We start from the raw sequence: 27,087 nt of genomic DNA, 5'->3' as shown, positions 1-27,087 counted from the left end.
GGGGTGGGTATCCTTAATCAGGGAGTTCATACTCCAATCGGTCAACCTCAATGGCCTGATTGAGGTCATTATACTTACCCCATCTGGCCTACATGTGACTCCAGAGCCACTCTTGGTTGACTCTCAACTGCCCTCAGGCAACTAGAGATGGGCAATAAATGGCCAGCCAGTGACGCCTGGGTCCCACGAATGAATAAAACAGAAAGAAAAATAACATTTCCCACCGTGGTAATTGAATTTAATTAATGACTATTTGCGATTTAATCTGTAGCCGTATGGGCTATCAGTGGAGCTACACTGACACTTGTATCATCCGTGGGTAGGAAAGTCTTGAGTTAAAGTACAAAGAGGTTTGATTTTTTTTTAAAACATTGTAAAATAGTGTAGTTTAACAACCTCTGATTTAAGAGGTGATGGATTAATATACAGGGAGTAATGGGTCAGTCTGTACAGGGTACGGTACATTTGGCACCAGGAAATGGCCGCCAATTTGTGGAGCTTTGCCAAAGCCATTCTACAGTGAACAATGGAAACTGTCTGAAAAGAAGAATTCATTCACAACACTGAAGATTGAACAATAAAACGGCTCGAGGAAGGCAATGAAATAATAATTCATTGGCACCCACAATAAAACGAGCTATAATTCATTTGGATTTGAGCTATATTTAGTTAGAAAGCAATGGCTGGAAGCTGTGCTGAAGAGAGTTTCCAAATAATCTTGCACTAAGCCGGCATAAGAATTATTACCCGGTGTAAATGGATGAAGGGAACTTGAAAATGTTTTAAATAAGCAATACAGGTGGTGAAGAAAGCATGCTTGCCTTCATCGGCCAGGGCATGGAGTATAAAAGTTGGCAAATTATGTTACAGTTATATAAAATGTTGGTTAGGCCACATTTGGAATACTGTGTCCAATTCTGGTGACCACACTACCGGAAGGTCACAGAGGCTTTAGAGGGAGTACAGAAAAGGTTTACCAGGATGTTGCCTGGTATGGACGGTATTAGCTATGAGGAGAGATTGAATAAACTGGGCTTGTTCTCCCTGGAAAGACGGAGACTGATAGAAATTTATAAAATGATGAGGGGCATAGATAAGGTGAACAGTTGGAAGCTTTTTCCCAGGGCAGAAATGACAATTACAAGGGGGCACAAGTTCAAGGTAAGAGGGGAAAGGGTCAGTAGAGATGTGCGGGGGAAGTTTTTTTTACACAGAGTGAGGTGGGGGCCTGGAATGCACTGCCAAATGAGGTGGCTGAGGCGGATAAGTTAGCCACATTGAAGACTTATCTGGATAGGCACATGAACAGGCGGGGAATAGAGGGATACAGGCAGTTGGTCCAGATAGGAGAACATGATTGGCGCAGGCTTGGTGGGCCGAAGGGCCTGTTCCTGTGCTGCACTGTTCTTTGTCTGTTTAAATGCTGCTTTCGAGTTGAAGTGTATTGCACCAAGTATCACCTCTTTCTAAAAACCCATTCAAAATTCTAGTCTCAAACCGCAAGGAAAGTCTGAGTGATGTATAGTTTACTCAAGTGTGCTACTCTTTTTACACAGGCAGATAGTAACTTTTGTAGAATCATATAATACTGAAGGAGGACATTTGGCCCATCATGTTTAGTGCTGTCTCTTTGACAGAGTTCTACCCCGGTAGAAGGTTCAATAACATCTTGCAGATTTTTTTTCCCCTGTCGGGTCTTTTTATTTTCTAATTCCCTTTTTTTTTTAAGGTTCTTATTGAATTTTCTCCCATCAGGCAATGCGTTGGAATTCTCTAACCCAGGGAGCAGTGGTGACTGGGTCAATGGAATGTGTTTGAGGCTGAGTCAGACAGACTTTTGATCGACAAGGGAGACGAGGGTTACGCTGGGGCAGGCAGGAAAGTGGAGATCAGGCCACAGTCAGATCGGCCATTGAGTGGGGGAACAGGCTTGAGGGGCCGAGTGGCCTCCTTCTGCTGCTCTTCCTTCTTGATCCCATCATTCAAATCGTAACTCGCTGCGTAAAAATAATTTTCCTCATCCCTCCACTGACTGGTGGACGATTTCAGATCTGATTATCGGCCCGGTTAACACAGAAACCGCTGATCACAAATTTTTCTCCCCAAACCCCTCATCAATTTGAACACCTGTATAGAATACCCTCGTTCCCACGCTTACAACCGTGACTACCATTCAGACGCATTTAAATGGCTGGAAAGTGAATTGACTCATCATGGGAAGGCAGTATGAAAAGGCAGATTCGTTCTGGTTTAAACCTCCTCTGCTCAAGAGGAAACAATCCCAGCCCCTCTGGGGGAGGTCTCCGGATAACTGAAACCCCTCGTTCCCCACAATTTTCTGGAATCTAGTTTGAGTGCCTGAAATCTTTCCTGTCAGCTGCGGACAGGAATCCCTTGGTCTAGTTCTGTCAACTCAGGAGATTGTCAATGCGTGTTATAAAGCAAAACACAGGTGTATGAACACCAAGCTAACCAGGCCCACCTTATCCATGCAGCTCTCCTGGCAAGTCTGCATGCCAGCTGTAGGGCTGTCCCAGGGACAGCCTTTGGGAGAATTTAAAATTCTGTTTCCCCAGCACCTGGCTCGCCAGGTTGGCATTCTAGAACTGGCAGTGCCTGTTTGTCACCCCCATCCGCCACCTTTAACATTCACTCCCTCCACCACCAACACAGTGTGTACCATCTACAAGATGCACCGCAGCAAGGCTCCTTCGACAGCACCTTCCAAATCCCTGACCTCTCTCATCTGGAACAAGAGCAGGAGATGCATGGGAACACCACTCCAGTTCCCCTCCAAGTCGCCCACCATCCTGATTTGGAAATATATCGCCGTTCCTTCACTGTCGCTGGGTCAAAATCCTGGAACTCCCTCCCTAACAGCACTGAGGGTGCACCTACACCGTATGAACTGCAGGAGTTCAAGAAGACAGCTCACCTTTCCTCAGAAGAAGTAAACAGTTCGGGACTAGTATACTTATCCCACTGTTTTACTGGTGTTCCATTTTAAAGTATACAACTCCAGTTCAGACCAGCGTTCTTATCTATCTGTTTCATTGTTTCTCCTTCTGGGTCTCGAGGGCAATTGGAGATGGAGACTAAATGCTGGCCTAGCCGCCGAGGCCCACATCCTGTGAAAGAATAAAGGTTGTGATGTAGGAAAGAGGATATTTTAATAGGGGTGTTCAAATGTATTCCGGGACTAAGACTGAGCATCCCCGTGCCAGATAAATCACAAATAAAATCCTGAATTTCTTGTTAGAAAAGGGGGAATATTTTGGAAAAAAAAGTGCTCCTCTTGGATTTTCCCTCTTTAACATTAGTGAAATTTGATCTTTTTTTTGAGGTAAGAACTTATTGAGTTGGGTTCAACATGTTTGTTAATGTTGCTTTCTAGGGGCATCCTCGCAGCTGGGAGTAATGTCTATTTAATTGAACCATTGGAAGGAACCCAAACTGGGGAGCATGCGTTGTATCGAGAGCAGCACCTGAGACTTAAACGTGGATCATGTAGCTCCCGCAACTTTACACTTTATGACAATGGACCCAAAATGGCTGCACTTTACCAACCTCCTGTCAGGGTATGACGACACTCCTGTGAACTAAATGCGTGTTTGTGATGCTTTTAAAGTTTAAAGTTTATTTATTAGTGTCACAAGTAGGCTTATATTAACACTGCAATGAAGTTACTGTGACAATCCCCTAGTTGCCAGAATCTGGCGCCCGTTCGGGTACATTGAGAGAGAATTTAGCACGGCCAATCCACCTAACCAGCACATCTTTTGGACTGTGGGTGGAAACTGGAGCACCCGGGTAAAACCCACGCAGACATAGGGAGAACGTGCAGACTCCACACAGACAGTGACCCAAGGGTGGAATCGAACCCGGGTCCCTGGCGCTGTGAGGCAGCAATGCTAACCACTGTGCCACAGTGCCATCCTATTGTTATGAGTTGAACATTTAGATGCATGTTGATTCTTACATTTTACATTCTTAACTGTGTTCAAATAGCCTATTTCTTCCTCTTTTTTTTCAGAGATTTGCGCAAACTTCGCAAAGCACCCGATATGTGGAACTTTTCTTAGTTGTTGACAATACTGAGGTAGGCCTAAATTAAATAGAGGTTTTTTAAAAAAAATCGTTACATTTTTCACAAGTTTTATCAACTCGCCAAATCGTTCGATATCTGATTTCAAAGAATTGATAAATTTCCATTTCAGCGGAAACGTTATTGTTTGTAACCATGTTTTACTATTGTATTAAAATTCCAGCAATCAAATAATTGTGGTAAACCACTGTTAAGCTTATTGCGTGTGTGTGTGTGTGTGTGACATGCCTGGGCATGCCCCTGCCGGCCCTGCCTGAGACTCTCCCCACCCCCGCCCCACTGGTCGAGGTATAAAGGTGACTGCTCCCAACCCCCCTGCCTCAGTCGCCGGACCAGTTCATCAGCATGGGTGTGCTCCAAGTCTTTTGTGAATAAAAGCCTATTTGTTCTTGCATACAAACTAGTCTTTGCTTGATAGTGCATCAATAATGGCTTGTAAACACTTGTTCACCAGTGGGCTTTAACCTTGGTGTAGTTTAACAGTTTGTTATAAAATCTGTCAATCTATGTTGAAGACCACTCGATAACCTCAAATGTTATCACCCTCTGAAGCAGCTATTGTTAGTTCAGAGTCCCTGGATTGATTTGTATTTCCAATTGTCCTGAAAGCCATGTCACTATATTGTAGTCTTGGAAACTTGTATTAAATTAAACCAGCTCCTTGTAGATGTGGTTCAACTGAGGCTAAAGAGCATCTGATTTATGTGTGTAGTGATTTGGGGTCCAGATGAGTATTTTTCTTCAATAGGTAGTTTGGACTGCAACTTGGTTTATATCTGTTGAGAACATTTGGAATTTGCTTTTCATTTTAGTACAAAAATTTCAATAGAGATCTCCTCCGAATACGACAGCGTATGATCGAGGTGGCGAACCATGTGGATAAGGTAATACTTGGTTTTTTTTTCTGGGGCATGGGAATCTAAATAAATGAGAAATGAAATATACTCGCACATGGCGAGAATCTGAAAAGGAAGATAAAACACTAGAAACAGGGTGGAACTTTCCGGTCCTTCCCACCAACTCGACCTTCTGGTCAGCGCGTTTCCCGATTGGCGGAGGGTGCAAGCCACGCAAAACCCCGTAGACGTCAGCGGGACTGGAAAATCCTGCCAGCTGCCAATGGTGGGCCACCTCCGCCCACCGGAAAACGGTCCTCGGAGGGGCTGGAAAATCCACCCATTGTCTGAAAGAGCAATGCGGGTTATTGTTTGGGGTAGGACCCCTCACTGGAACTTTAATGACCCTTTTAAAGGAGATCAAAATAAAGAGGGGAAGAGACAATAGGTTGATGTCAAATATGCTAACGGATTTCACAAAAAGGCAAATGGAGTCAGTCACTGTCGGATCCACCGTGGGGACTTGGTATGATTTTAAAAATGATTTATTGAATATAACTTGAAATTTTAAAATTTACAGAAAGTGGAAAAGAGAGAGAAGAGAGTTGGGGATTGGCTTCGCAGCCAGTCCCTGTACAGACTCAAACTCAAAACCTTGCAGGATTCAACTGAACAACAACTAAAACTACAGATAGCTGTTTCCACAATATAGTTTTTTTTTGGTTATCTTCTGTTATTAAATCACCAGTCTCCAATTTTCAAAAACAATTCACAGCTGTGTGACCATGAAAACTTGTTTATGACAAAAACCATTTCTGTTAACATTGCATTTTCAAATGTAGTCCATTTTCAACCCAGAATTCCAAGCTGAATGTGGCCAAGTTAGCTTTGAAGCTTAGCGTAATTGGTTACATCGGCAGAAATACCTTAAAATGCAGGCTTTAAGCTAATGCAAATCATACAGAAGATCCCACAGTCACCCATAAATAGATGAACGGTGCTTGTCTACCAAGATCAAATCGGGCAGTTAAAAAGGATTGGAAATGATAAATGGAAATCTCTTTTGACTGCAAGGGTTTCATGTGAAGTATATTTGGACAATTTTGACCCAGTTAAAAGTGGCTACGACGCAGAATTAGCAATAAAATCTGCCACATGTTCCTATCAGTCTGGTGGTCTAATAGCTGAGAAGAACTTGGTGGTAATGTAGGCATGACTCCCTTCTTGAGGTTGGGGCCCAACAGAGAGGAGCCAGTTTCATGTGAAATTAATGGACTTTAATTCTTTGACTCTGAATTCCATGCTGCCAAAATGGCACAGTGGTTAGCACTGCTGCCTCACAGCGTCAGAGGCCCAAGTTCGATTCCCGGCTTGGGTGACCATCTGTGTGGAGTCTGCACATTCTCCCCATGTCTACGTGGGTTTGCTTCGGTTTCCTCCCACACTCCAAAGATGTGTGGGTCAGGTTGATTGGCCATGCTAAATTGCCCCTTCGTGCCAGGGGGTAAGTGGGGTTATCGTGATGGGGCCCGGAAGGGATTGTGGTTGGTGCAGACGCGATGGGCCAAGTGGCCTCTTTCTGCACCTTGGGGATTCTATGATATTAAGAAACTTCTTTTTCCCTGTATCAATTGGAGTTTAGAACATGTGAGAGGTATCTTATTGAAACACACAAGATCCCGAGGGTACTTGACAGGGTAGATGCTGATAGGATGTTTCCCCTTGTGGCGCAGACTGGAATAAGGAGGCACAGATTTAAAAACTTGGGTCTCCCATTTAAGACGGAGCTGGGAAGAAATTATTTCTAAGGGCTGTGATTCTTTGGAACTCTCTCCTCCAGGGAGAGTTGGAGACTGGATCACTGAATATTTTAAAAGCAGAGGTAGCTAGATTCTTGACTAAGAAGGGGGTCGACAGAATGTGAAGTTGAGGACGCAATCAGATCGGCCATGATCTTATTGAATGCCAGAGCAGGCTTGAGGGGCCGAATGGCCTACCCCTGCTCCTAATTCATATGTGCAGATGTATTTTGTTTAGAATAACACAAATGTCAGGAAATTGGATGGTTTCTTTATAAAATCTTCATTGTGCAATGTGGTGTTCTGATTCTGGTTTTTTTTGCTGCTTTGCCAGTTGTACAAATCGTTAAACATCCGCGTAGCATTGGTAGGGCTAGAAGTGTGGACCCGTTCAGATAAAATTGCTGTCAGCTCAAATCCTGATGCTACTCTGGACAACTTCCTGAAATGGCGTGGAAAGGAGCTACTGTTAAAGAAAAGACACGATAACGCCCAGTTTGTCACGTAGGTACCTGCAGAGAACATCAGAGTAATATAAATGTATGGTTAACTGTGCATAAGAGCAATGTTAGTGGCTGTAATATTATATACAATATATCTAATATTAGATTAACTTTTATAAAAGGGATTGTATTGCGGAGAATCTTTTGGAAATGTTATTATATTTGTAGATCTATTTCCATGTGGCTTAATAAAACAAATCAAAATTGCAACTGCTCAGTCAATAGACACTTGTTCATCTTGTATGTGAAATATTCCATGGGGATGTGTCCTCTGTCCAAACCAGCTACAACTGCTTCATCAGTAACTCTGCCCTGCCCATGAGGTAGTTCCAGGGCTTTGTTCGATGATACCACAGTAACATTGCAACTCCACTCCCTACTCTTTGATATTGAGGCAGCGCGATGCTGAGCTATGGCAGGACCTGGATACCATCCAGGCATGGCTTTGATGTTTTATAGCTAACGTTCCCTCCATATCAGCACCGGTGATGGCCAGAAAGCTTAACCACTTCCCCTTCATTTCCATAGGAACTGCCATTGCTGAATCCTTTCCCCCTTTTTTAATATTTTGGGCACCAACGTTGACTGGAGGTTTCACTGCGTCGGCCATTTCAAGGCCAAAGCCACAAGAGCAAGAGGAAAAATAATAATTGGGCTCTCTGCAACAAATGCTCCACCTCCTGACCCTCCAAGCCCAGTCCACCATCTACAGGGCTGGAGTTGATGGAATATGCAACACTTGCTTGGATAGATGCATCCACCACAACTTTACACATTCCAGGACAAGGCTATTGGCACCCTCTGCCATCATACTCCATGCACACTCCCTCCGCCATGTTTGACTTACAGTTTGCAATCCAGTAACTCAAGTTAACTTCAACAGCACCTTTTTCCCTGTCGAGAAGGGAGAAGTGTTTAATGTCATTGGAACATTATTGCTTCTAGTTCCCTTTCAATGACGCACAACATCCTGATTTGAATACATATCACCATCCCTTCATTATTGCTGGCTAATATTCTAGAATTCCCTTACTCGCACCATACACCACCATAAACACTGCAATAAAAGAGAAACTCTGGAGGGGGTAATGAATGCTCTCTTGCCAGTTTAGTCCACATCCTAAGAACAGATTATAAAATAGTTCTGGCCCGAATTTACATATTGATTAAACAGCCTCGGACATTCAGTAGGATAAAGACAAAATACTGCGGATGCTGGAATCTGAAACAAAATCAGAAAATATTAGAATATCTCGACCAAAAGAGAGAATGCTGGAAAATCTCAGCAGGTCTGGCAGCATCTGTAAGGAGAGAAAAGAGCTGACGTTTCGAGTCCAGATGACCCTTTGTCAAATGAAGTGACAGCTTTGACAAAGGGCCATCTGGACTCGAAACGTCAGCTCTTTTCTCTCCTCACAGATGCTGCCAGACCTACTGAGATTTTCCAGCATTTTCTCTCTTGGTTTCAGATTCCAGCATCCGCAGTAATTTGCTTTTATCCATAGAATATCTCGACATTGGCTCGATTCTCTGTCCACAGGTGCTGTCAGACCTGCTGAGATTTTCCAGCATTTTCTGTTGTTGTCTCAGAATTTCAGTCCTCGTAATTTCAGTGGCTTTAGTGTTGAGTTGGCGGTGCCTAATATCAATCTATTAATTGCAAGGGATTTGGGAATGTGTTGGGATTTCTTTGTAGAATCAAAAATGAACTGCCGTCATCACAATGCTTTTAATAATTGATAAATCTTCTGGCTAACGTTGAATATGTATCTCTCCAGTGGAATGAGCTTTGAAGGATCAACTGTTGGATTAGCAACAAAGTCTGCCATGTGTTCCTATCAGTCTGGTGGTGTGAATGAGGTGAGTTTTACATGCTGCGACCTTTGCGGCACCTCATTTCAAAGAATGAAACTCCCACTTTTTCCAAACTCGTAATTTAAAATCATCATCTACAGGATTCAATGAAGTGGGATTAAGTGACAGAGAGCCCTTGCAGTGGAATGCATGATTTTTATGTTGGGGCAATGAAAGGTCAGCTGGTTGGATGATCTATCAATCAGTCTTGCAGGGAAGTCAAAAATTGGGGCTCATGAATGGGAGTCCCTGATAAATTTAAAAAGAAAATCAGGAGAAACGTCTTTACCCAGAGAGTGGTTAGAACCAATTTTTACAGATGCACGATAGAAAGCATCCTTTCCAGATGTATCACAGCTTGGTATGGCTCCTGCTCCGACCAAGACCGCAAGAAACTACAAAGGGTCATGAACGTAGCCCAGTCCATCATGCAAACCAGTCTCCCATCCGTTGACTCCGTCTACATTTTCCACTGCCTTGGAAAAGCAGGCAGCATAATTAAGAACCCCACGCATCCCGGACATTCTCCCTTCCGTCGGGAAAAAGATACAAAAGTCTGAGGTCACGTGCCAACCGACTCAAGAACAGCTTCTTCCCCACTGCCGTCAGACCTTTGAAGGGACCTACCTTGTATTAAGTTGATCTTTCTCTACACCCTAGCTCTGACTGCATCACTACATTCTGCACTCTCTCCTTTCCTTCTCCCCTATGTACTCTATGAACGGTATGCTTTGTCTGTATAGCGTGCAAGAAACAATGCTTTTCACTGTATACTAATACATGTGACAATAACAAATCAAATCAAAAAATAGTATGTAGAACTTGCTACCGCAGGGAGTGGTTAAGGTGATTAACTCAGAAGTGTTTAAGGATAAGTGCATGTGGGAGAGCGGGTTTGAGTGTTCTGCTGGTGGGGCAGTGGGGACAGGCAACAAATACCAATATAGACCCGTTGGACCAAATAGCCTGTTTCTGTCGTATTATGTCTTTGGAAGTTTTAGCTTTGTCATCATTTTCAACTTTTTTTAATGTATTGTTTGCGATGTGTTATTGTGACACAAGTTATTCAGTGCAATGATACTTGTAACCTTAATCGAATCTCATTACCTGAACACATGATGGTATTAACTTAATCATTCTAATAATTACATATAGGACCACAATAGGAACCCAATAGGCTTGGCATCCACGATTGCCCATGAGATGGGTCACAATTTGGGCATGTCCCATGATGAAGATCACACTACGTGCATCTGCGATGGTTCAAGGAAGAATAATGGTGGCTGTATCATGGCGGAGAAATCAGGGTAAGGATAGAACCATCTCCAACCAGCCCAAACACAAAGGAACCTGTAGCCTGGCAGTCACTGTGATGGTGTGCTACTTGAAGAAAACTAATGTTTGATCTCAAGTTTTTAATTTCTCTGTGCTGTTACATAATAAAAATGTTTGGACAGTTTTGTGTCCTTGAGTAGCATCAAGTAGTGAGTTCCACCAGCAACCACAAGGCTGTTCCATTGTAAGGAATGATATCTTAGCTCCTTTCAAATTTTTAGGTTGAACAACACTTTATTGGTTCAATTTAACACTTGTTTTCTGAGAGAGTGTTTAACAAAGCCTCAGTTATATTGGTATTATACCACATCCTTGGGCGATACAATGGTTAGCACTGTTGCCTCACAGTGCTAGGGACCCGGGTTCGATTCCCAGCTTGGGTCAATGTCTGTGCACAGTCTGCATGTTCTCCCCGTGTCTGCGTGGGTTTCCTCCGGGTGCTCCGGTTTCCTCCCACAGTCGGAAAGACGTGCTGGTTAGGTGCGTTGGCCGTGCTAAATTCTCCCTCAATGTACCCGAACAGGTGCCGGAGTGTGGTGACTCGGGGATTTTCACAGTAACTTCATTGCCTACTTGTCACACTAACAAATAAAAGCATTAACACACTTTTTGGAGAAAACATAATTTAAGTTAACAACTTTATAGTTTTCCTCTTGGTGATGCTGAAGTAATCTAAATCTCGATGCTGTTTTTTACATTGGCACACACATCTGAATGCTCTGATTTTGTAACATTCTGAGGTTCATTTTAATTTGCGAGTTTGAATACAATGTGGCTCTAACCTCCAATTCTTACTGGCTGCTCGTATCTCTCTTTGTTTTTAGGCTTGTGTTTCCTAAAAGCTTCAGCAGCTGCAGTCACCAGGAGTTGCAGAAGTTCTTGATGTCAGGCATGACAGACTGTCTTTTGAACAGCCCCAGATCAGACGAATTGTACGGAAGTCCAGTATGTGGGAATCAGTTTCTTGAGCGTGGAGAGGAATGTGATTGTGGCACTGTTGAGGTAATATGGAATTTCTTTCATTACCTGGTGGTTTACCTGCTATAGCAAAACAGTGTTTAAAATATCCAGCCTGTTTTAGTAGATAATGAGTTACCTTTCTGTGAGCAAAACAGTCACACAGCAGCCCACCATTACCAGATCAATGTGACGTATTGCAGTGTGTTCACACGGAGGTTGAGACATACACCACTCTCTCACGAGGCAAGCTTCTGATGTCAGCTGTGACAGCACGCACTTTCTCAAAGGGAATTGAAATCAATTAGTGAAACAAACCAAGTCAGCACTGTGCTGTCGGTTTCAGAGCAGCGCCGATAGGGAATGAGGCGTAGGATACTAACCCCCCCCCCCCCCCCACCATGTGTGGGGGAAGCACGGTGGCACAGTGGTTAGCACTGCTACCTCACCACGCCAGGGACCCGGGTTTGATTCAGGCCTTTTGGGTGACTGTGGAGTTTGCACATTCTCTTCATGTCGGTGTGGGTTTCCTCCCGCACTCCAAAGATGTGCAGACTAGGTGGATTGGCCATGCTAAATTTTACACAGAGTGGTGGGGGCCTGGAATGCGCTGCCAAGTAGGGTGGTGGAGGCAGACACGCTGGCATCGTTTAAGACTTACCTGGATAGTCACATGAGCAGTCTGGGAATGGAGGGATACAAACGAATGGCCTAGTTGGACCAATGAGCGGCACAGGCTTGGAGGGCCAAAGGGCCTGTTTCCTGTGCTGTACTGTTCTTTGTTCTTTGTCCCTTAGTGTCCCAAGATGTGCAGGTTAGGTGGATTGGCCATGCTAAATTGTCCCTTAGTGTCCCAAGATGTGCAGACTAGGTGGATTGGCCATGCTAAATAGCCCTTTAGTGTTCCAAGATGTGTAGGTTGGGGGATTAGCGGGGCAAATGTGTGGGGTTACAGGGTTAGGGCAGGGGTGGATAAGATGCCCTGTTGGAGAGTCGATGCAGACATGATGGGCCAAATGGTTTCTTTCTGCACTGTAGGGATTCTATGATTCTATCCTCTCAACTAGATAGTGTTGCACTGCATGGATAATATGGCACAATGTTACATACAGCGAGGGGTGGAAGGAGGGCTGTGTGCAAACTGACTGTGGTACACTTGAGCACTGAAAACACCGTGAGTCATGAGTCAACAGGTGTGAAACTCACCCTGACCGCTGGAAATGTGAAGTTGCTCTTCTATGTAATCGGGGAAGAGTTTGCAACGTGGCTCTCTAATCTCATCTCATCTCATCTCATCTAAAGTAAACTGTACAGTTCCCAGCAGTTCTTTTTAGCAAGAATTTAAACACCAGTCCAGAATGGGAGATTTGTAGCTGCCCAGAGTTTCTGATTACTTGGCACAGTGGAAAAAATAATAGAAAAGTTGTGAATGGTTATTTCTTGTTGGTGTCAGATTCATTCACAGTTTGAATTAGTGAAATGGGTACATGCAAGTCAAAAGCAAAAGATACATCTGCTTTGTTAACTCGATATATTCCTGCAGATAATTTTCTCACTGTCACCCACTTCCTCTACTTAAGACTTTTAAAAGTTTATTTATTAGTGTCACAAGTAGGCTTACGTTAACACTGCAGTGAAGTTATTGTGAAAAATCCCCTATTCGCCACACTCGGGCGCCTGTTCGGGTAACACTGAGGGAGAACTTAGCACGACCAATGCACCTAACCAGCACATCGTTCAGACTGTGGGAGGAAACCGGAGCACCCGGAGGAAACCCCCGCAGGCACGGGGAGAATGTGCAGACTCCACACAGACAGTGACCCAAGCCGGGAATCGAACCCGGGTCCCTGGCGCTGTGAGGCAGCAGTGTTAACCACTGTACCACGGTGCTGCCCAATCTCAGGCTATTATTCACCATTTTCCATCCATTAATATTAAGCGACAGAAACACATGGGGCTATGCATCAACTGACTTTCTGATTCTTGTTGGTGAGACTCTGTCCATCCAGACGATCAGCCCTTGCAAACCATGTAATCGTCTAATAGGTTTCAGAGATATTGATAATAGGTTTCAGTGATGCTGGTGTTTCCATATTGCTTGTATTAAAATAGACTGAACAATGCTGGAAGCATTATGGGCGTGAAACTGGTCCATGTGTGAAGCAGGCTCTTAACAGATCGACAGCCTGTTATACACCACACCAGTTTTTATTTCCCATTGACTTAGAAAATAAGGTTTTCCATTTCAAACCGTGTAAAGGTGAGATTAGAAAACTAGCATCTTCAACAAGAGTTTGGCTGATTGTTCTGGTAGAATGAAAATCAGAGCGACACGGTAGTACAATGGTTAGCACTGCTGCCTCACAGCGCAGGGACCCAGGTTCAATTCCCGGTTTGGGTGACTGTCTATGTGGAGTTTGCATGTTCTCCCCGTGTCTGCGTGGGTTTCCTCCGGGTGCTCCGGTTTCCTCCCACACTCCAAAGATGTGTGTGTTAGGTAGATTGACCATGCTAAATTGCCCCTTAGTGTCAGGGAGACTAGCTAGGGTAAGATGCATGGGGTTATGGGGATAGAGCCTGGGTGGGATTGTGGTTGTTGCAGTCTCGATGGGCCAAATGGCCTCTGTGATTCTACAGCAGCAGCCGATTCACAACGAACCCACTTGTAAAACTTGTTCTTACGAAAGATGTGAGCATCACTGGCTAGGTCAGAATTTATTGCTCCAGTCTGATTGCCCTTGTGGAGGTGATAGTGAACGATCGGTCCATCTGATGTATTACCCCCACTTGTGCTATTCGAAAGGGAGTTCCAGGATTTTGACCCAGTGACAGTGAAGGAATGGCGAGATAGTTCCAAAGCAGGATGGTATATGGCTTGGAGGATAACTGGCAACTTCCATCTTGCCTTTTCCTTCTAGGTGGTAAAGATTAGACCAATTTCACATGCAAAGCATTCATTTGTTAAAATTGTAAACAATAACCTCTGGACCTTAACTATCCAATAAACCACAATACTGATGCGTTACATACTGGGCAGGATTTTACAGCTTCACTCATTCCGAAACCGTAAGATCCTGCCCAAGATCAATGGGCCTTCCCATTGTCCGCCCCTCGCCCGCTCCAATTCCCATGGCGAGCGGGGTAGTAAAATTCTGGCAGTAGTATTATTGTGCTGCTAGCAGACATTCATATTTATCCTTGATGACTGAGAATGGTAACAACCTTTTGCAGTGATTTATTTTGAACATGTTGAATTATAAGGAGCAGGAAGGGTGAGGTGAGAGTGTTGAACTCTAACAAGTTACCACATTTTGAAGACACTAACCAGATTGATGATCCGAGCTGGTAATCTAGTGCATCGAATCCTGGCGAGCGGGTCACTAGAATGATACCAGGACAAGGGACTCCTCTTGTGTTGTGTTTGTTTGATATCGACATAAGGGCGGCACGGTGCCACAGTGGTTAGCACTGCTGCCTCACAGCGCCAGGGACCCGGGTTCGATTCCCAGCGTGGGTCACTGTCTATGTGGAGTTTGCACATTCTCCCCGTGTCTGCGTGGGTTTCCTCCGGGGGCTCCGGTTTCCTCCCACAATCCAAAGATTAGGTGCATTGGCCGTGGCTAAATTCTCCCTCAGTGTACCCGAACAGGCGCCGGAGTGTGGCGACTAGAGGATTTTCACAGTAATTTCATTGCCGTGTTAATGTGAGCCTACTTGTGACACTGATAAATAAACTTCACTTTTACTTCACTTTACATCAATGCCAACGTGAGAATCCTCTTTTTACAATCCATTTGCAAATACCTGAAGATGAAGGCTGGGATTAATCTCTGGTTCACATTGATTTCTGAATTGAGGTACACCCAGACGTTGTAAGTTGTTTGAAAGCACAGCAATTGAAGGTTGGTTAGGATTATTGTGTACAAATAATCCCGATTGTTTTTTACCCTTGCAGGAATGTACCAATCTTTGTTGCAATGCTACAACCTGCAGATTCAAGGAGGGAGCGAAATGTGCTGATGGAGAATGCTGCCAGAACTGCAAGGTACAAAGACACATGACCTCTATCTTTATCTTTTGTTCGTGGCAATAACATTTGGGATTGTGTAATCTAGACTGGCACTGAGGAAGTTCGAGGTGTCCTGTTCCTGATGAGCCAATAACTAGAGGCAGCTCCTACCTGTTCAGATGGAATTTGAAGATTGCACAAAGCAATTGGAACAGGGAGTCCTTCCAGTGTTTGCCATTGATTGAGTTTCCGTATTGAGTGTAGTTGGTGACCCAGATGCAAACCATGCTCTTTGTAGCAGCTTTCTTGCTGATTTAATCGGCTCAAGAACAACAAGCAGCATTTTAGAACACTTTTTTGTTTGAAAAAATAATTGCATTAAAATTATTCCCTGATGTATTTAAGTGTTAATCTGGTGCAAGTTTATTAATGTATCTGAAGATATCCCTACAGTGCAGAAGAAGGCCACTTGGCCCATCAGGCCTGCACCGACCACAATCCCACCCAGGCCCTATCCCCATAACCCCACATATTTACCCTGCTAATCCCCTAAGGGGCAATGTACCAGGGCCAATGCACCTAACCAGCACATCTTTGGACTATGGGAGGAAACCAATGCAGACACGGGGAGAACATGCAGTGACCTGAGGCCGGAATTGAACCCGGGTTCCTGGCACTGTGAGGCAGCATTGCTAACCACTGTGTCGCCCTCTCTCCAATACCCTATGTCTGTGTAGTCTATGGAACCGACAAACAATTTTTAATGGCTGTCTGTTACTCCTTTATGATTCATTTGCAAGTCGGGCAAGTTTACTGAGTCAGAGTTTTGCAATCTGTATTCTGTGATGAGGTGATTGCGTCCCCATATTTATTTTTTTATTGTTGTGCTACATGTTGAATTCTTTTGTTTGTGAGTTGATACTTCAGGTGGTCTATTTGCTTGTTTTAATTCAGATCAAACCAGCAGGTCAAGTATGCAGGGCCGCACGGCGTGAGTGTGATCTGTCCGACTACTGCAATGGTGTGAGTGCTCAGTGTTCAGAAGATGCCTTCAAAATGAATGGTTCTCCCTGCAGCAATGGGGCAGGCTACTGCTACAATGGCGAGTGCCCCACTCATCAACGCCACTGTGTTACTCTGTGGGGGACAGGTAAACTCTCTCAATCTAAAATCATCAAACTGTTAATTTTAAGTTGATTTATTAGTGTCACAAGTAGGCTTACGTTAACACTGCAATGAAGTTACTGTGAAAATCCTCTAGTCGCCACACTCCGGCGCCTGTTTGGGTACACTGAGGGAGAATTTAGCATTGCCAATGCATCTAACCAACACGTCTTTCAGACGGTGGGAGGAATCCGGAAGAAACCCAAGCGGAGAACGTGCAGACTCCGCACAGACAGTGACCCAAGCTGGGAATCGAACCCGGGTCCCTGGCGCTGTGAGGCAGCAGTGCTAACCACTGTGCCACCATGTTACTCGGCTTGCTGTGCCTAGCACGTTCTACTCCAGTTAGGATTGACATTGTTCCAGTCATTCTGTTCTATTTCATATTTCGATAGGGCGGGGGGGGGGGGGGGAGTTTTCAGACAGCTTCAGTTGTGGATCCTAATAACTGAGCCACCACATGGGCTAGCACACTCAACTTGCTGTATCTGCTTGAGTGTCCACTTTTTAATCTAATTTCATTTTTTTCACCATTTATTCACAGTTTACAAATTCAAACCTGGAAGCAATTAACTTTTTTAGAAATATTTTTAACTTTTAGCATTTTAGATTTGCTTCTGTTTAAACAGAAACAAATAAATTGAGCTGTGAAGAAGAGTCACACGGACACGAAATGTTAACTCTGTTTCTCCCTCCACAGAGGCTGCCAGACCTGTTGAGCCTTTCCAGCATTTTCTCTTTTTATTCCAAATAAATTTGGCAATTGAGAAACCGATGATAATGAAGTTGTCACAATGCAATGGGCCATCTCAACCCACTGTGTTTAAATATAATAATACAATTCACTTAAGCATGCTAATGAATCGTTGGGGTCCAACATTCCTCCGTCACTTATTATTTGAGAGTTGCTGAGTTGCCATTTGCTTATAAACATGAACAAGAATTCTGTTCCTACAGTCGTAGTTTTGCCCGACTGTGCCTCATTACTTAATATATCTCTTTCTAATATCGAGCATTTAACATTTGCAGCACATTAAATTGCAAATGTTCTCCAATTGAACCTCCTTACTGATTATAAACAGCGGGAAGATATATACATTCTGAAAACAGCAAAAACCAATTTGAAAAGAAAGAACTACATTATTACAATTGTTAAAGAAATTGACCGGTTTTGATGGTTGCTAAGGCAGTAAAGGGATTACATAAGGATATATGGTCCATCCAGTGCATGCTGGTGTTAATGCTCCACTGGCGTGTCCCCCGCTAATCACTGTAACCCTCTCTTCCCTTCTCCCTCATGTTTGTCTAGCTTCCCCCTCAACTATTCGCTTCACTCCCTGTGGTAGCAAGGTCCACATTCTCACCATTGATTGGGTAAGAAATTAGTTTCCCATTGGATATCAGATATCTCACAATGGCCTCTGTTAATGCTGCTTCCCCACAATAGGAAATGTTCTCTCTCTATCCCCCTCTCACCCCTCAACTGCCTTTTATTAAGAGAAACAGCCTGCCAATCCTTTCCTGATGTGTATACTGATACAGTATCTCCAAGTCCTGGAGTTGCCAGAAAACCTGACATTTTTAGAATGTTCCGTGCATCAAATTTAACGGAGAAAAATAAAACAAACCTACCTGGACGTTTTGGCTAGGCTGTGCATTGGCACAAGGTGGTGCCTGACTGGTTAGCCCCTTTGCATGCTGGTCTATTCGAGCAACCCTTGATTCCACGCTTGCCCTGACTCTGCTACCCGGAATTTAGCAAGATCTGAAATCTGGGCATGGTCTTGGCCCAGAGGTTATTGGTTTTGAGATATTGTGCCTGTACATTCCTGGTATCAATCCTTTCCAGTTGTCCAAATGTGCAGGCTCCCTGCTAATCACAGTAACCCTCTATTCCCTTCTCTCTTGTATTTGGGTCTAACTTCCCCCTAAGCTATTCACTTCACTCCCTGTGGTAGCAAGGTCCACATTCTCACCAATCATTGGGTAAGAGTTCCCTACATTTCTGGTATGATTGAACAAGATGCAACTTTTTTAAGAGGATTATAATGACAATGAGTGAGATGAAGGGCCAAAACAGTCTCTGCAGAGGTGTGGAACATCTTCAGATTCGCTCCTACTCTATCGCTGTAATTTCATTGCAAACACAGAGAAAACCTCGCAATGTCCCTGCACAATTTTGACATTATACCAGCGGAGTGGGAACAGCTTTGAGGATATTCCCATCCATGGTATGTAGAGTCTGAAACCAGATTAACAATGGTGTAGAGAAACAGATACATTCCAATGTCAGCAATAATACACCCACTCCACCAAACTGAAGACTTGTATAACCTGCTCTCAAAATGGAGACATTTTCCAACCAAGTTGATATAATGTTGACTTTGTGCCCATTGCTCATAATACATGAAGTTATTTTCTGCTTTGAATAATCTCCAAGAGTTGCCATCTGTCCATGTAACATTCTTTTCTACGGATGTGTTAATTAAACTGAGCATGCTTACAAGGGAAATACTTTCTCTGATATTCTACAGGTGCAATGGTGGCGCATGATGACTGCTTCCAACAGAACACGAGAGGAGATAAATACGTTCATTGCAGAACAGCTAAAACTGGTTATGAGGCCTGTCGGCAAAAGTAATTATAAATACTTTTTTTCTGAGCCATTGGTTGTTGTCCCTTTGGCTACCTGGGGCTTTAAGATGTGGAATTCTTTCCCTAATCATCTCTCCTCATTTAAGTTGCTCCTTAGAAATTCCCTCTTTTTGCTCAAATCTTTGTCACCCTGTCCTAATGTGATTCTGTGCCAAACCTTGTCTAATAACATTACTCTGAAGTGCCTTGGAGCATTATTACATAATGAGCAATATATAATTGACATACAAATGCTGAAGGAAGCCAAACTAACCTGACAGTGAGTAAGTGTCACTTGATGGCATTATTAATGACTGCTTCCCACAGTTGCTTAAAATGATAGAATTCATACAATCCCTTCAAATGCAGAAGGAGGGCATCTGGCCCATCAAGTCTGCACCCACCACAATCCCACCCAGGCCCTATTCCTGTAACCCCTCTTATTTACCCTGCTAATTTCCCCCACAGTAGGGTGAATTTAGCATGGCCAATCAACCTAACCCGCACATCTTTAGACTGTGGGAGGAAACTGGAGCACCCGGAGGAAACCCACGCAGACACGGGGAGAATGTGTGTGGAGTTTGCACACAGTGACCCAAGCTGGGAATCGAACCCGGTTCCCTGACGCTGTGAGGCAGCAGTGCTAACCACTGTGATGGTACTGTACTTGACTAGGTTACATTCATTGTGGTTCGGATATACCTGAGCAATCTATATGGTTGGATAGATTCCTGTAGTGGATGTGGCTTATGTTGTCAAGCAGCGAGCTCTGGTATACAAGTCTTCAGCGTTACGTATGGGGTACTGCCGGGGCCTGTAGTGTTTGCTCCATCTAATACACTCAGCTGCTTCTTAATGACACATGGAATCAGCCAGATTGACTGGGCACTGACATCTAGGGTGGGATATTGGGAAAAGGTTGAGTACCTGGCTGCAGACACTTGCAAACAATTTTGACCTATCCCTCATGTTCACCTACGAACTCTGATTGAGGATGCCAAAGTGTTTCTTGGTTCCGAGATGCAAGATCAGTGCGTCTGTTGGCTCCTGGCTTCCATTGAGAGCCCCGTGGTAAGAAGGGGGCCTTGTATCAGCTGCTGATTTCTCAGCTGACTCTAAAATGGTGCGAGAGACATTCTCTGCACCGGTGGCTGGATGGAGGTTCCACACTTGGAACACAACTGTGAACGTGTGCAGGAGGTCTAGAAAAGACCTGTTGTGGCATTGCCCTGGCAGGTAGCATCATGCTTCCCCTAGCCCTGCTTCCAATTCTGAACACTCTTGTGTCATTATCTACACTACGTGGACTCCAGCGGCTCGAGAAGGCAGCTCACCTCCCCCTTCTTGGGGTTAATTAATGAAGTCCACATCCTTTGAATGAATTTTAATATGTATGGGAACAGATCTGAAAGCAGTCGTGAGATGTACAGGGCTGTGCCTTGAGGAGAGTCCTGTCTGCACTGGAACCTAAAACCTCTTGTGATTGCAGAGCTAAGGTTTTTTTCTCTTGCAAGTGGTTTAGAACCTGTTCCTCTGGGGACACCCCTGGAGATCTGTTCAGGAACTTTTGGATTCCAATGGAAAGTTGTGGATAAATAACAGCAAAATCATTCCCTATGTTTCAAAGAACTACTTTAAACTGTTCATTAGCAACTGCCTTAGTTTTAGATATTGGTCAGTTAGAACGAGGTCTTGAAAATCTCTCCCTTTCCACTTCACTTCTCCATGACGCGTTTATCCTTTTTGCAGGGATGTTAAATGCGGTAAAATGCACTGTGTCGGAGGAAACGTGTTTCCAGTCACACAAGCAAAGTATGAACTGAAACTGTTCCGGAACAAACTGTGTAGGGTTGCAACATTGGGCGAAAATACTGAATCGACAGCTGACCCTGGACTGGTCCCTTCAGGAACCAAATGTGGAGATGGGATGGTAAGAAATGATAGCAGGAACTATCACCGGCAGCCTTTCTGAGAGAGTTTCTAGTCTTAGAAATAAGATGGCCGTTGGTGCACACCAGGAATGGGGAACAACCCCCGCACCTGCAGCCAGTCGAAATTAGATCCCAACCCTCCTTTTAATTTGGACAGGTGAACTGAGGATGGTCTTTGCATTCCAACATCTTTCAGAGGGTCTCTTAAAGTAAGTCCCCGACATCCGACCCCTGACACTAATTGAAGAGGAGCTGGGAGTTCTCCTGATGTCTTGACCAACATTCTTCCCTCGACCAACACCAGTAGAAATAATTTAACTGGTCGTTCGTTCATTCATTCAGTATGTGTGGCACTGACACATTGGCTACATTAGCCTACACAACAGCAAGAGGAATTTGTTGGATTTTTTTATTCATTCGTGGGACATGGGCGTCGCTGGCTGGCTGGCCAGCATTTATTGCCCATCTCTAATTGCCTGAGGGCAGTTTGAGAGTCAACCACATTGCTGTGGCTCTGGAGTCACATGTAGGCCAGACCAGGGTAAGGACGGCAGATTTCCTTCCCTAAAGGGCATTAGTGAACCAGATGGGTTTTTCCGACAATCGACAATGGTTTCATGGTCATCAGCAGATTCTTAATTCCAGATTTTTAAAAATTGAATTCAAATTCCACCATCTGCCATGGTGGGATTCGAATCCGAGTCCCCAGAACATTAGCTGAGTTTCTGGATTAATAGTCTCGCTTATGAAGCATTTTGGAGGGTCCTGAGGATGTGATGAGGCCTTGTGTAAAATTAAGGTTATTTGTGATCTCTGCTTTTCCCCCATTTAATGTAGCAAAATGAAGTTTCAACAAAATATCGTTAAAATGTAATTCTTGCTGTGTTATCTAATCCACCCACTACCTCAGGTTAAGATACCTCATTTATGATTGATTGTGACCGGTCAGATCATTGTTTTAAGCACAAAATATATTTGATTTGTCTTTTTACAGGTCTGTCACAGTGGCTATTGCCAGAGCATCCTACTTTATGGATCAAGAAACTGTTCGGGCAAATGCAATAATCATGGGGTATGGCTTCTGTAGAATTCTTTCTGTTTTCTTTCCATGCAAGCATTAACTGCCCAACAAGAGATTTGATAGAGATGTTCAAAATTAAGAAGGGCTTTGAGGGAATAAGTAAGGAGAAACTATTTCCACTGGCAGCCAACCAAGGACACAGTCCTTTAAATTGGTATAATTGTGTTAAAGGGAGATGAGGGGCCAAAGGAAGAGGGCAGGGGACTTTCCTGTCTTGCAGAGAGCCAGCATTGACACAATGGGCTGAGTGGCCTCCTTCTGTGTGGTTATTTTCCATCCTTGTGATCTGGAATTCAGCTGAGAGGAACCAGATTTAATAGTAGTGTTCAAAATGAACATATATACACGTGGGTGGCACAGTGGTTAGCACTGCTGCCTCACAGTGCCAGGGACGTGGGTTCGATTCCCAGCTTGGGTCACTGTCTGTGCAGAGTTTGCACGTTCTCCCCGTGTCTGCGTGGGTTTCCTCCGGGTGCTCTGGTTTCCTTCCACAGTCCAAAGATATGCGGGTTAGGTGGATTGGCCGTGCTAATTGTCAGGGGGACTAGCTAGGGTAAATGTATGAGATCATGGGGATAGGGCCTGGGTGGGATTGTAGTCGATGCAGACTCGATGGGCCGAATGGCCTCCTTCTGCACTGTAGGATCCTATACTTGGAGAAAAATGTTCAGGACTGATGGGGAATGTGTGGAGAAGCTGCACATAACACCATTTAATGCATTTGTGTATCACATGAAATGATGACTTATTCCATTTCAGACAAGATCCCAATTGTGAGTAACGTTTTGAATTATTTGTGTTAAGGTTTGTAACCACAAGAGAGAGTGTCACTGTGATCCAGGTTGGGCGCCGCCATATTGTCTTGCACAAAACGGTAGCTTGCCAACAGGTAAGAATCTAACCAATCGGCTGACTCTTCATGTACACGCACCTCCTGGGAGTAATACTTTCCCACATCTACACAAGGACTTTGTTGTAGGGCTCATTGTTATTCTGCATTTAGTTGCCATCCGCTTCCAATGCAAACTGCAATCTTGGATTTTAAGAAGCAAGTCATTAACCTAGGCATTATTGAATTTATTTCCTCTGGCCAAGCTGGTATTTGTGTATAACAACTTGCCTCCTTCAGAGAGCCAGTTCAGACACAATGGGCCAAATGGCCTCCTTCTGTTGTAACCGTTCTATGATGATGATCATTTCGTAATTCAAAACAGATTTAATGTCCATTTTACCAAAACCAAAGAGCCTCCAGTTGTTAGGAATGCAATTCACATTTCTACACAGGTATCAAAATTGGAACAGAATTGTTAGATGACATATGTCCGACATGTCTCTTCAACGTTTATTTCAAAAAGATTTATCGATCCGAAATGATTTAAAGACTCGATTTAGTTGCAAATGTTGGAATTTCTTGGAATTTATTTGAAGATTCACACTAATCTTTTTTTTGCTCCTGCTACGAATTTTTACACAACTAACACCAATGCTATTTGATGACCAGCTGGTACAAAATCTCTTTTTTGCTTGGTGCCCTGTTTAGTATCTGTAGCTGAGGCAGATCACCTTTGTTCTATGATCCTTGAATGTGGTCGTTGTTTGAGTGGGAGAAGTCCAGGCTCTGTGGACTCCATTGAGCTGGTGGGCAGTGAAGGAGACGTACGCTTTTCTCCCCTGATCATGCTGCCCTTCCCAACTTTGCCTTCCATTCGTGTCAATGTGCTGGCCCCTCTCCTCGCCTTTTGATTCAGGTTAGAAGTGGATTGGCACTGTGGTTAGCACTGCTGCCTCACAGTGCCAGGGACCCGGGTTCAATTCCCAGCTTGGGTCACTGTCTGTGTGGAGTTTGCACATTCTCCCCATGTCTACGTGGGTTTCCTCCGGGTACTCCGGTTTCCTCCCACAGTCTGAAAGACGAGCTGGTTGCATTGACCCGAACAGGTGCCGGAGTGTGGCGACTCGGGGTTTTTCACAGTACCTTAATTGCAGTGTTAATATAAGCCTATTTGTGACTAATGAATAAACTTTAAAAACTACTTTAAGTAAGTCATGGGAGAGAGCACGAGTAAACTAATGTTTTACCTCCCGATAACATGGAGAGTTGACTGACCAGCAAAGAATTTTTGTTTTCTAGACAGACGGGAGGCAGTAGCATAGTGGTATTGTTGCTGGACTAGTAATCCAGAGACCCAGGATTTGAATCCCACCACAGCAGATGGTGAAATTTTAATTCCAGATTTGTATTGAATTCAAAGTCTAAAGATGACCGTGAAACCATTGTCGATTGTCATAAAAACTCATCTGGTTCACTAATGTCCTTTAGGGAAGGGAATCTGCTGTCCTTATCCGGTCTTTTTGATTTGATTTATTATTGTCACATGTATTAGTATACAGTGAAAAGTACTGTTTCTTGCGCACTATACAGACAAAGCATACCATTCATAGAGAAGGAAAGGAGAGAGTGCAGAATGTAGTGTTATAGTCATAGCTAGGGCATAGAGAAAGATCAACTTAATGCGAGATAGGTCCATTCAAAAGTCTGACAGCAGCAGGGAAGAAACTGTTCTTGAGTTGGTTGGTACGTGACCTCAGACTTTTGTATCTTTTCCCTGACGGAAGAAGGCGGAAGAGCGAACGTCCGGGGTGCGTGGGGTCCTTAATTATGCTGGCTGCTTTGCCGAGGCAGCGGGAAGTGTAGACAGAGTCAATGGATCGGAGGCTGGTATGTGTGATGGATTGGGCTACGTTCACGACCTTGTGTAGTTTCTTGTGGTCTTGAGCAGAGCAGGAGCCATACCAAGCTGTGATACTGTTTGGAATTGTGTTTAAAATCTTTTGTACTGCTCAGAAGTTTGTGACTGCAGAAATGAATTAATTTACACTTTCTTTTCCTTCAGTAGGAAATGCTGTCACAATCATTATTCTCTCGGTGGTCCTTCCCTTCATCATTTTACTCATCCTGATAAGTGGTGGACTTCTGTATTATAAAAGATGCTTAATGAAGAGATATATAAGCAAGATGTAAGTATTGAGTGGGAGTTTGTGATTTCCTTACTTTAATCGCTGTTACTAACATTGTTGGATAAAAATCCTGCCATGTTGCTGATGTGAATCAGAGGTTTTATTGTTCAAGTGCACCTCTCTGAATTCAAAGCACAGGAGTTAGCTAGGTTTGCATAAAACTGCACAAATTTCTCCTGCTTTTGGGCAATTTAGAGAAATATACTAGTAGCGTATTCTCATTCGCCCTACTTCATCAAATACATACACGAGTTAACCGGAACATTCTCGTGATTCACGAATGATGAAATATTTAAGTTTTGACTCCTCGGGGTTGGGCTTGAATTATCTACAAAATAACCCTGACGGAGCTCTTAATAAATTATAATCCTAACCACTGTTAGTGTTACGTTGGAGCAAACAGCTGACGCCAAGCAAGTAACATTATTGTGGTCAAATGCACTCATTTTAATACAAAATTCCTTGCACACCAAAGTTATTACATGTGCCTGTGTACATAAACTCAATCCACCGTTTAGTGAGAAACTTTGCAATTTTTGTTTCCCTTTCAATAAAGTCCAGCATAAATTTACTCTTAGTGCAACTTCCAGGTGTTCATCTAGCAGTTGTGAGTGCAACTGTTATGAATGTTAACTCTTAACTCCGGCATGGTGGCACAGTGGTTAGCACTGCTGCCTCACGGTGCCAGGAACCCAGGCTCAATTCCAGCCTTGGGTCACTGTCTGTGTGGAATTTGCACGTTCTCCTCGTGTCTGCGTGGGTTTCCTCCGGGTGCTCCGGTTTCCTCCCACAGTCCAAAGATGTGCATGTTAGGTGGATTGGCCATGCTAAATTGACCCTAGTGTCAGAGGGATTAGGAGGGTAAGTGTTTGCAGTTGTGGGAATAGGGCCTTGGTGGGATTGCCAGCTACCGGTACAGACTCGATGGGCTGAATGGCCTCCTTCTGTACTGTAAGGATTCTATGATCCTACGATAACACATGCCAGACCAATTATTGATCTCTGCCTTGGTCAGAGTCGAAAGCTTCTTGCATTTTGCCACAATGTGCCTAATTGGAAACGCTCTTTACTGCTTATTTTTTTGTGTTGGTGTCTGTCATAACTGTGATCGTAATCAGAGCTTTCCCTCCCTCCTTCATGCAATGTTATTAATATTTCTGACAAAGGGTCATCCAGACTCGAAACGTTAGCTCTATTCTCTCATGTCCATTTATTAGACTTTTAATTCCAGATTTTTCAATTGAATTCAAATTTCACCATCTGCTGTGGTGGGATTTGAATTCTGGGTCCACAGATTCAATTGGGTTTAAATGTTGTGCATTAATCTTCATTTCAATTCCATTGCAGACCAACAAATCGTTCACCGCATGGCCTGTCCAATCCAATATTTGAACGAAAAGACAGAAGCAACTCTAAAACCGCGTATCCTAGCAACAGGAGTCCACGTGTAAAACATTCACCACTTGTTACCTCAAGCAATGATCAGCGATTGCAAATCACAGTAATACCCAACCGGCCACCACCTCAGGTAAGTCCATCACCTTAACCCTTTCCAGTTAGTCTCACTATCGCTTCTGTTCTATTTATTCATAGTCTGGTCCCATGACACAGTTACAACATGTGTTAAATATAATTGGGTATTCTTCTAAACGACACGGTGGCACAGTGGTTAGCACTGCTGCCTCACAGCTCCAGGGACCCGGGTTCAATTCCCTGCTTGGGTCACTGCCTGTGCGGAGTTTGCACGTTCTCCCCATGTCTGTGTGGGTTTCCTCTGGGTGCCCCGGTTTCATAGAATCATAGAAACCCTACAGTACAGAAAGAGGCCATTCAGCCCATCGAGTCTGCACCGACCACAATC

General features: G+C 43.9%; 1 protein-coding gene across 3 annotated transcripts in view; it reads left to right on the top strand.

The window, feature by feature from the left end:
* adam8a (ADAM metallopeptidase domain 8a) overlaps window positions 1-27,087 on the top strand; it is a 52,577-nt gene that overhangs the window by 10,717 nt on the left and 14,773 nt on the right. For 2 of the 3 annotated variants that reach the window (XM_078199611.1, XM_078199610.1), the window contains exons 6-20: window positions 3,395-3,578; window positions 4,034-4,099; window positions 4,918-4,989; window positions 7,075-7,244; window positions 9,022-9,103; window positions 10,253-10,404; window positions 11,257-11,434; window positions 15,345-15,434; window positions 16,353-16,548; window positions 19,097-19,199; window positions 20,946-21,126; window positions 22,122-22,199; window positions 23,013-23,097; window positions 25,103-25,226; window positions 26,574-26,754. In XM_078199611.1, the coding sequence (XP_078055737.1) occupies window positions 3,395-3,578; window positions 4,034-4,099; window positions 4,918-4,989; window positions 7,075-7,244; window positions 9,022-9,103; window positions 10,253-10,404; window positions 11,257-11,434; window positions 15,345-15,434; window positions 16,353-16,548; window positions 19,097-19,199; window positions 20,946-21,126; window positions 22,122-22,199; window positions 23,013-23,097; window positions 25,103-25,226; window positions 26,574-26,754 (1,942 nt within the window). The remainder of the gene's footprint in view (window positions 1-3,394; window positions 3,579-4,033; window positions 4,100-4,917; window positions 4,990-7,074; window positions 7,245-9,021; window positions 9,104-10,252; window positions 10,405-11,256; window positions 11,435-15,344; window positions 15,435-16,352; window positions 16,549-19,096; window positions 19,200-20,945; window positions 21,127-22,121; window positions 22,200-23,012; window positions 23,098-25,102; window positions 25,227-26,573; window positions 26,755-27,087) is intronic. The other variant, XM_078199612.1, reaches the window with a different exon arrangement.

The sequence above is a fragment of the Mustelus asterias genome, chromosome 28, assembly GCF_964213995.1.
Source record: "Mustelus asterias chromosome 28, sMusAst1.hap1.1, whole genome shotgun sequence".
In the NCBI taxonomy this organism is placed as follows: domain Eukaryota; kingdom Metazoa; phylum Chordata; class Chondrichthyes; order Carcharhiniformes; family Triakidae; genus Mustelus; species Mustelus asterias.
The sequence above is the reverse complement of the archived record's forward strand: the minus strand, read 5'-3'. Positions and strand labels throughout refer to the sequence as shown.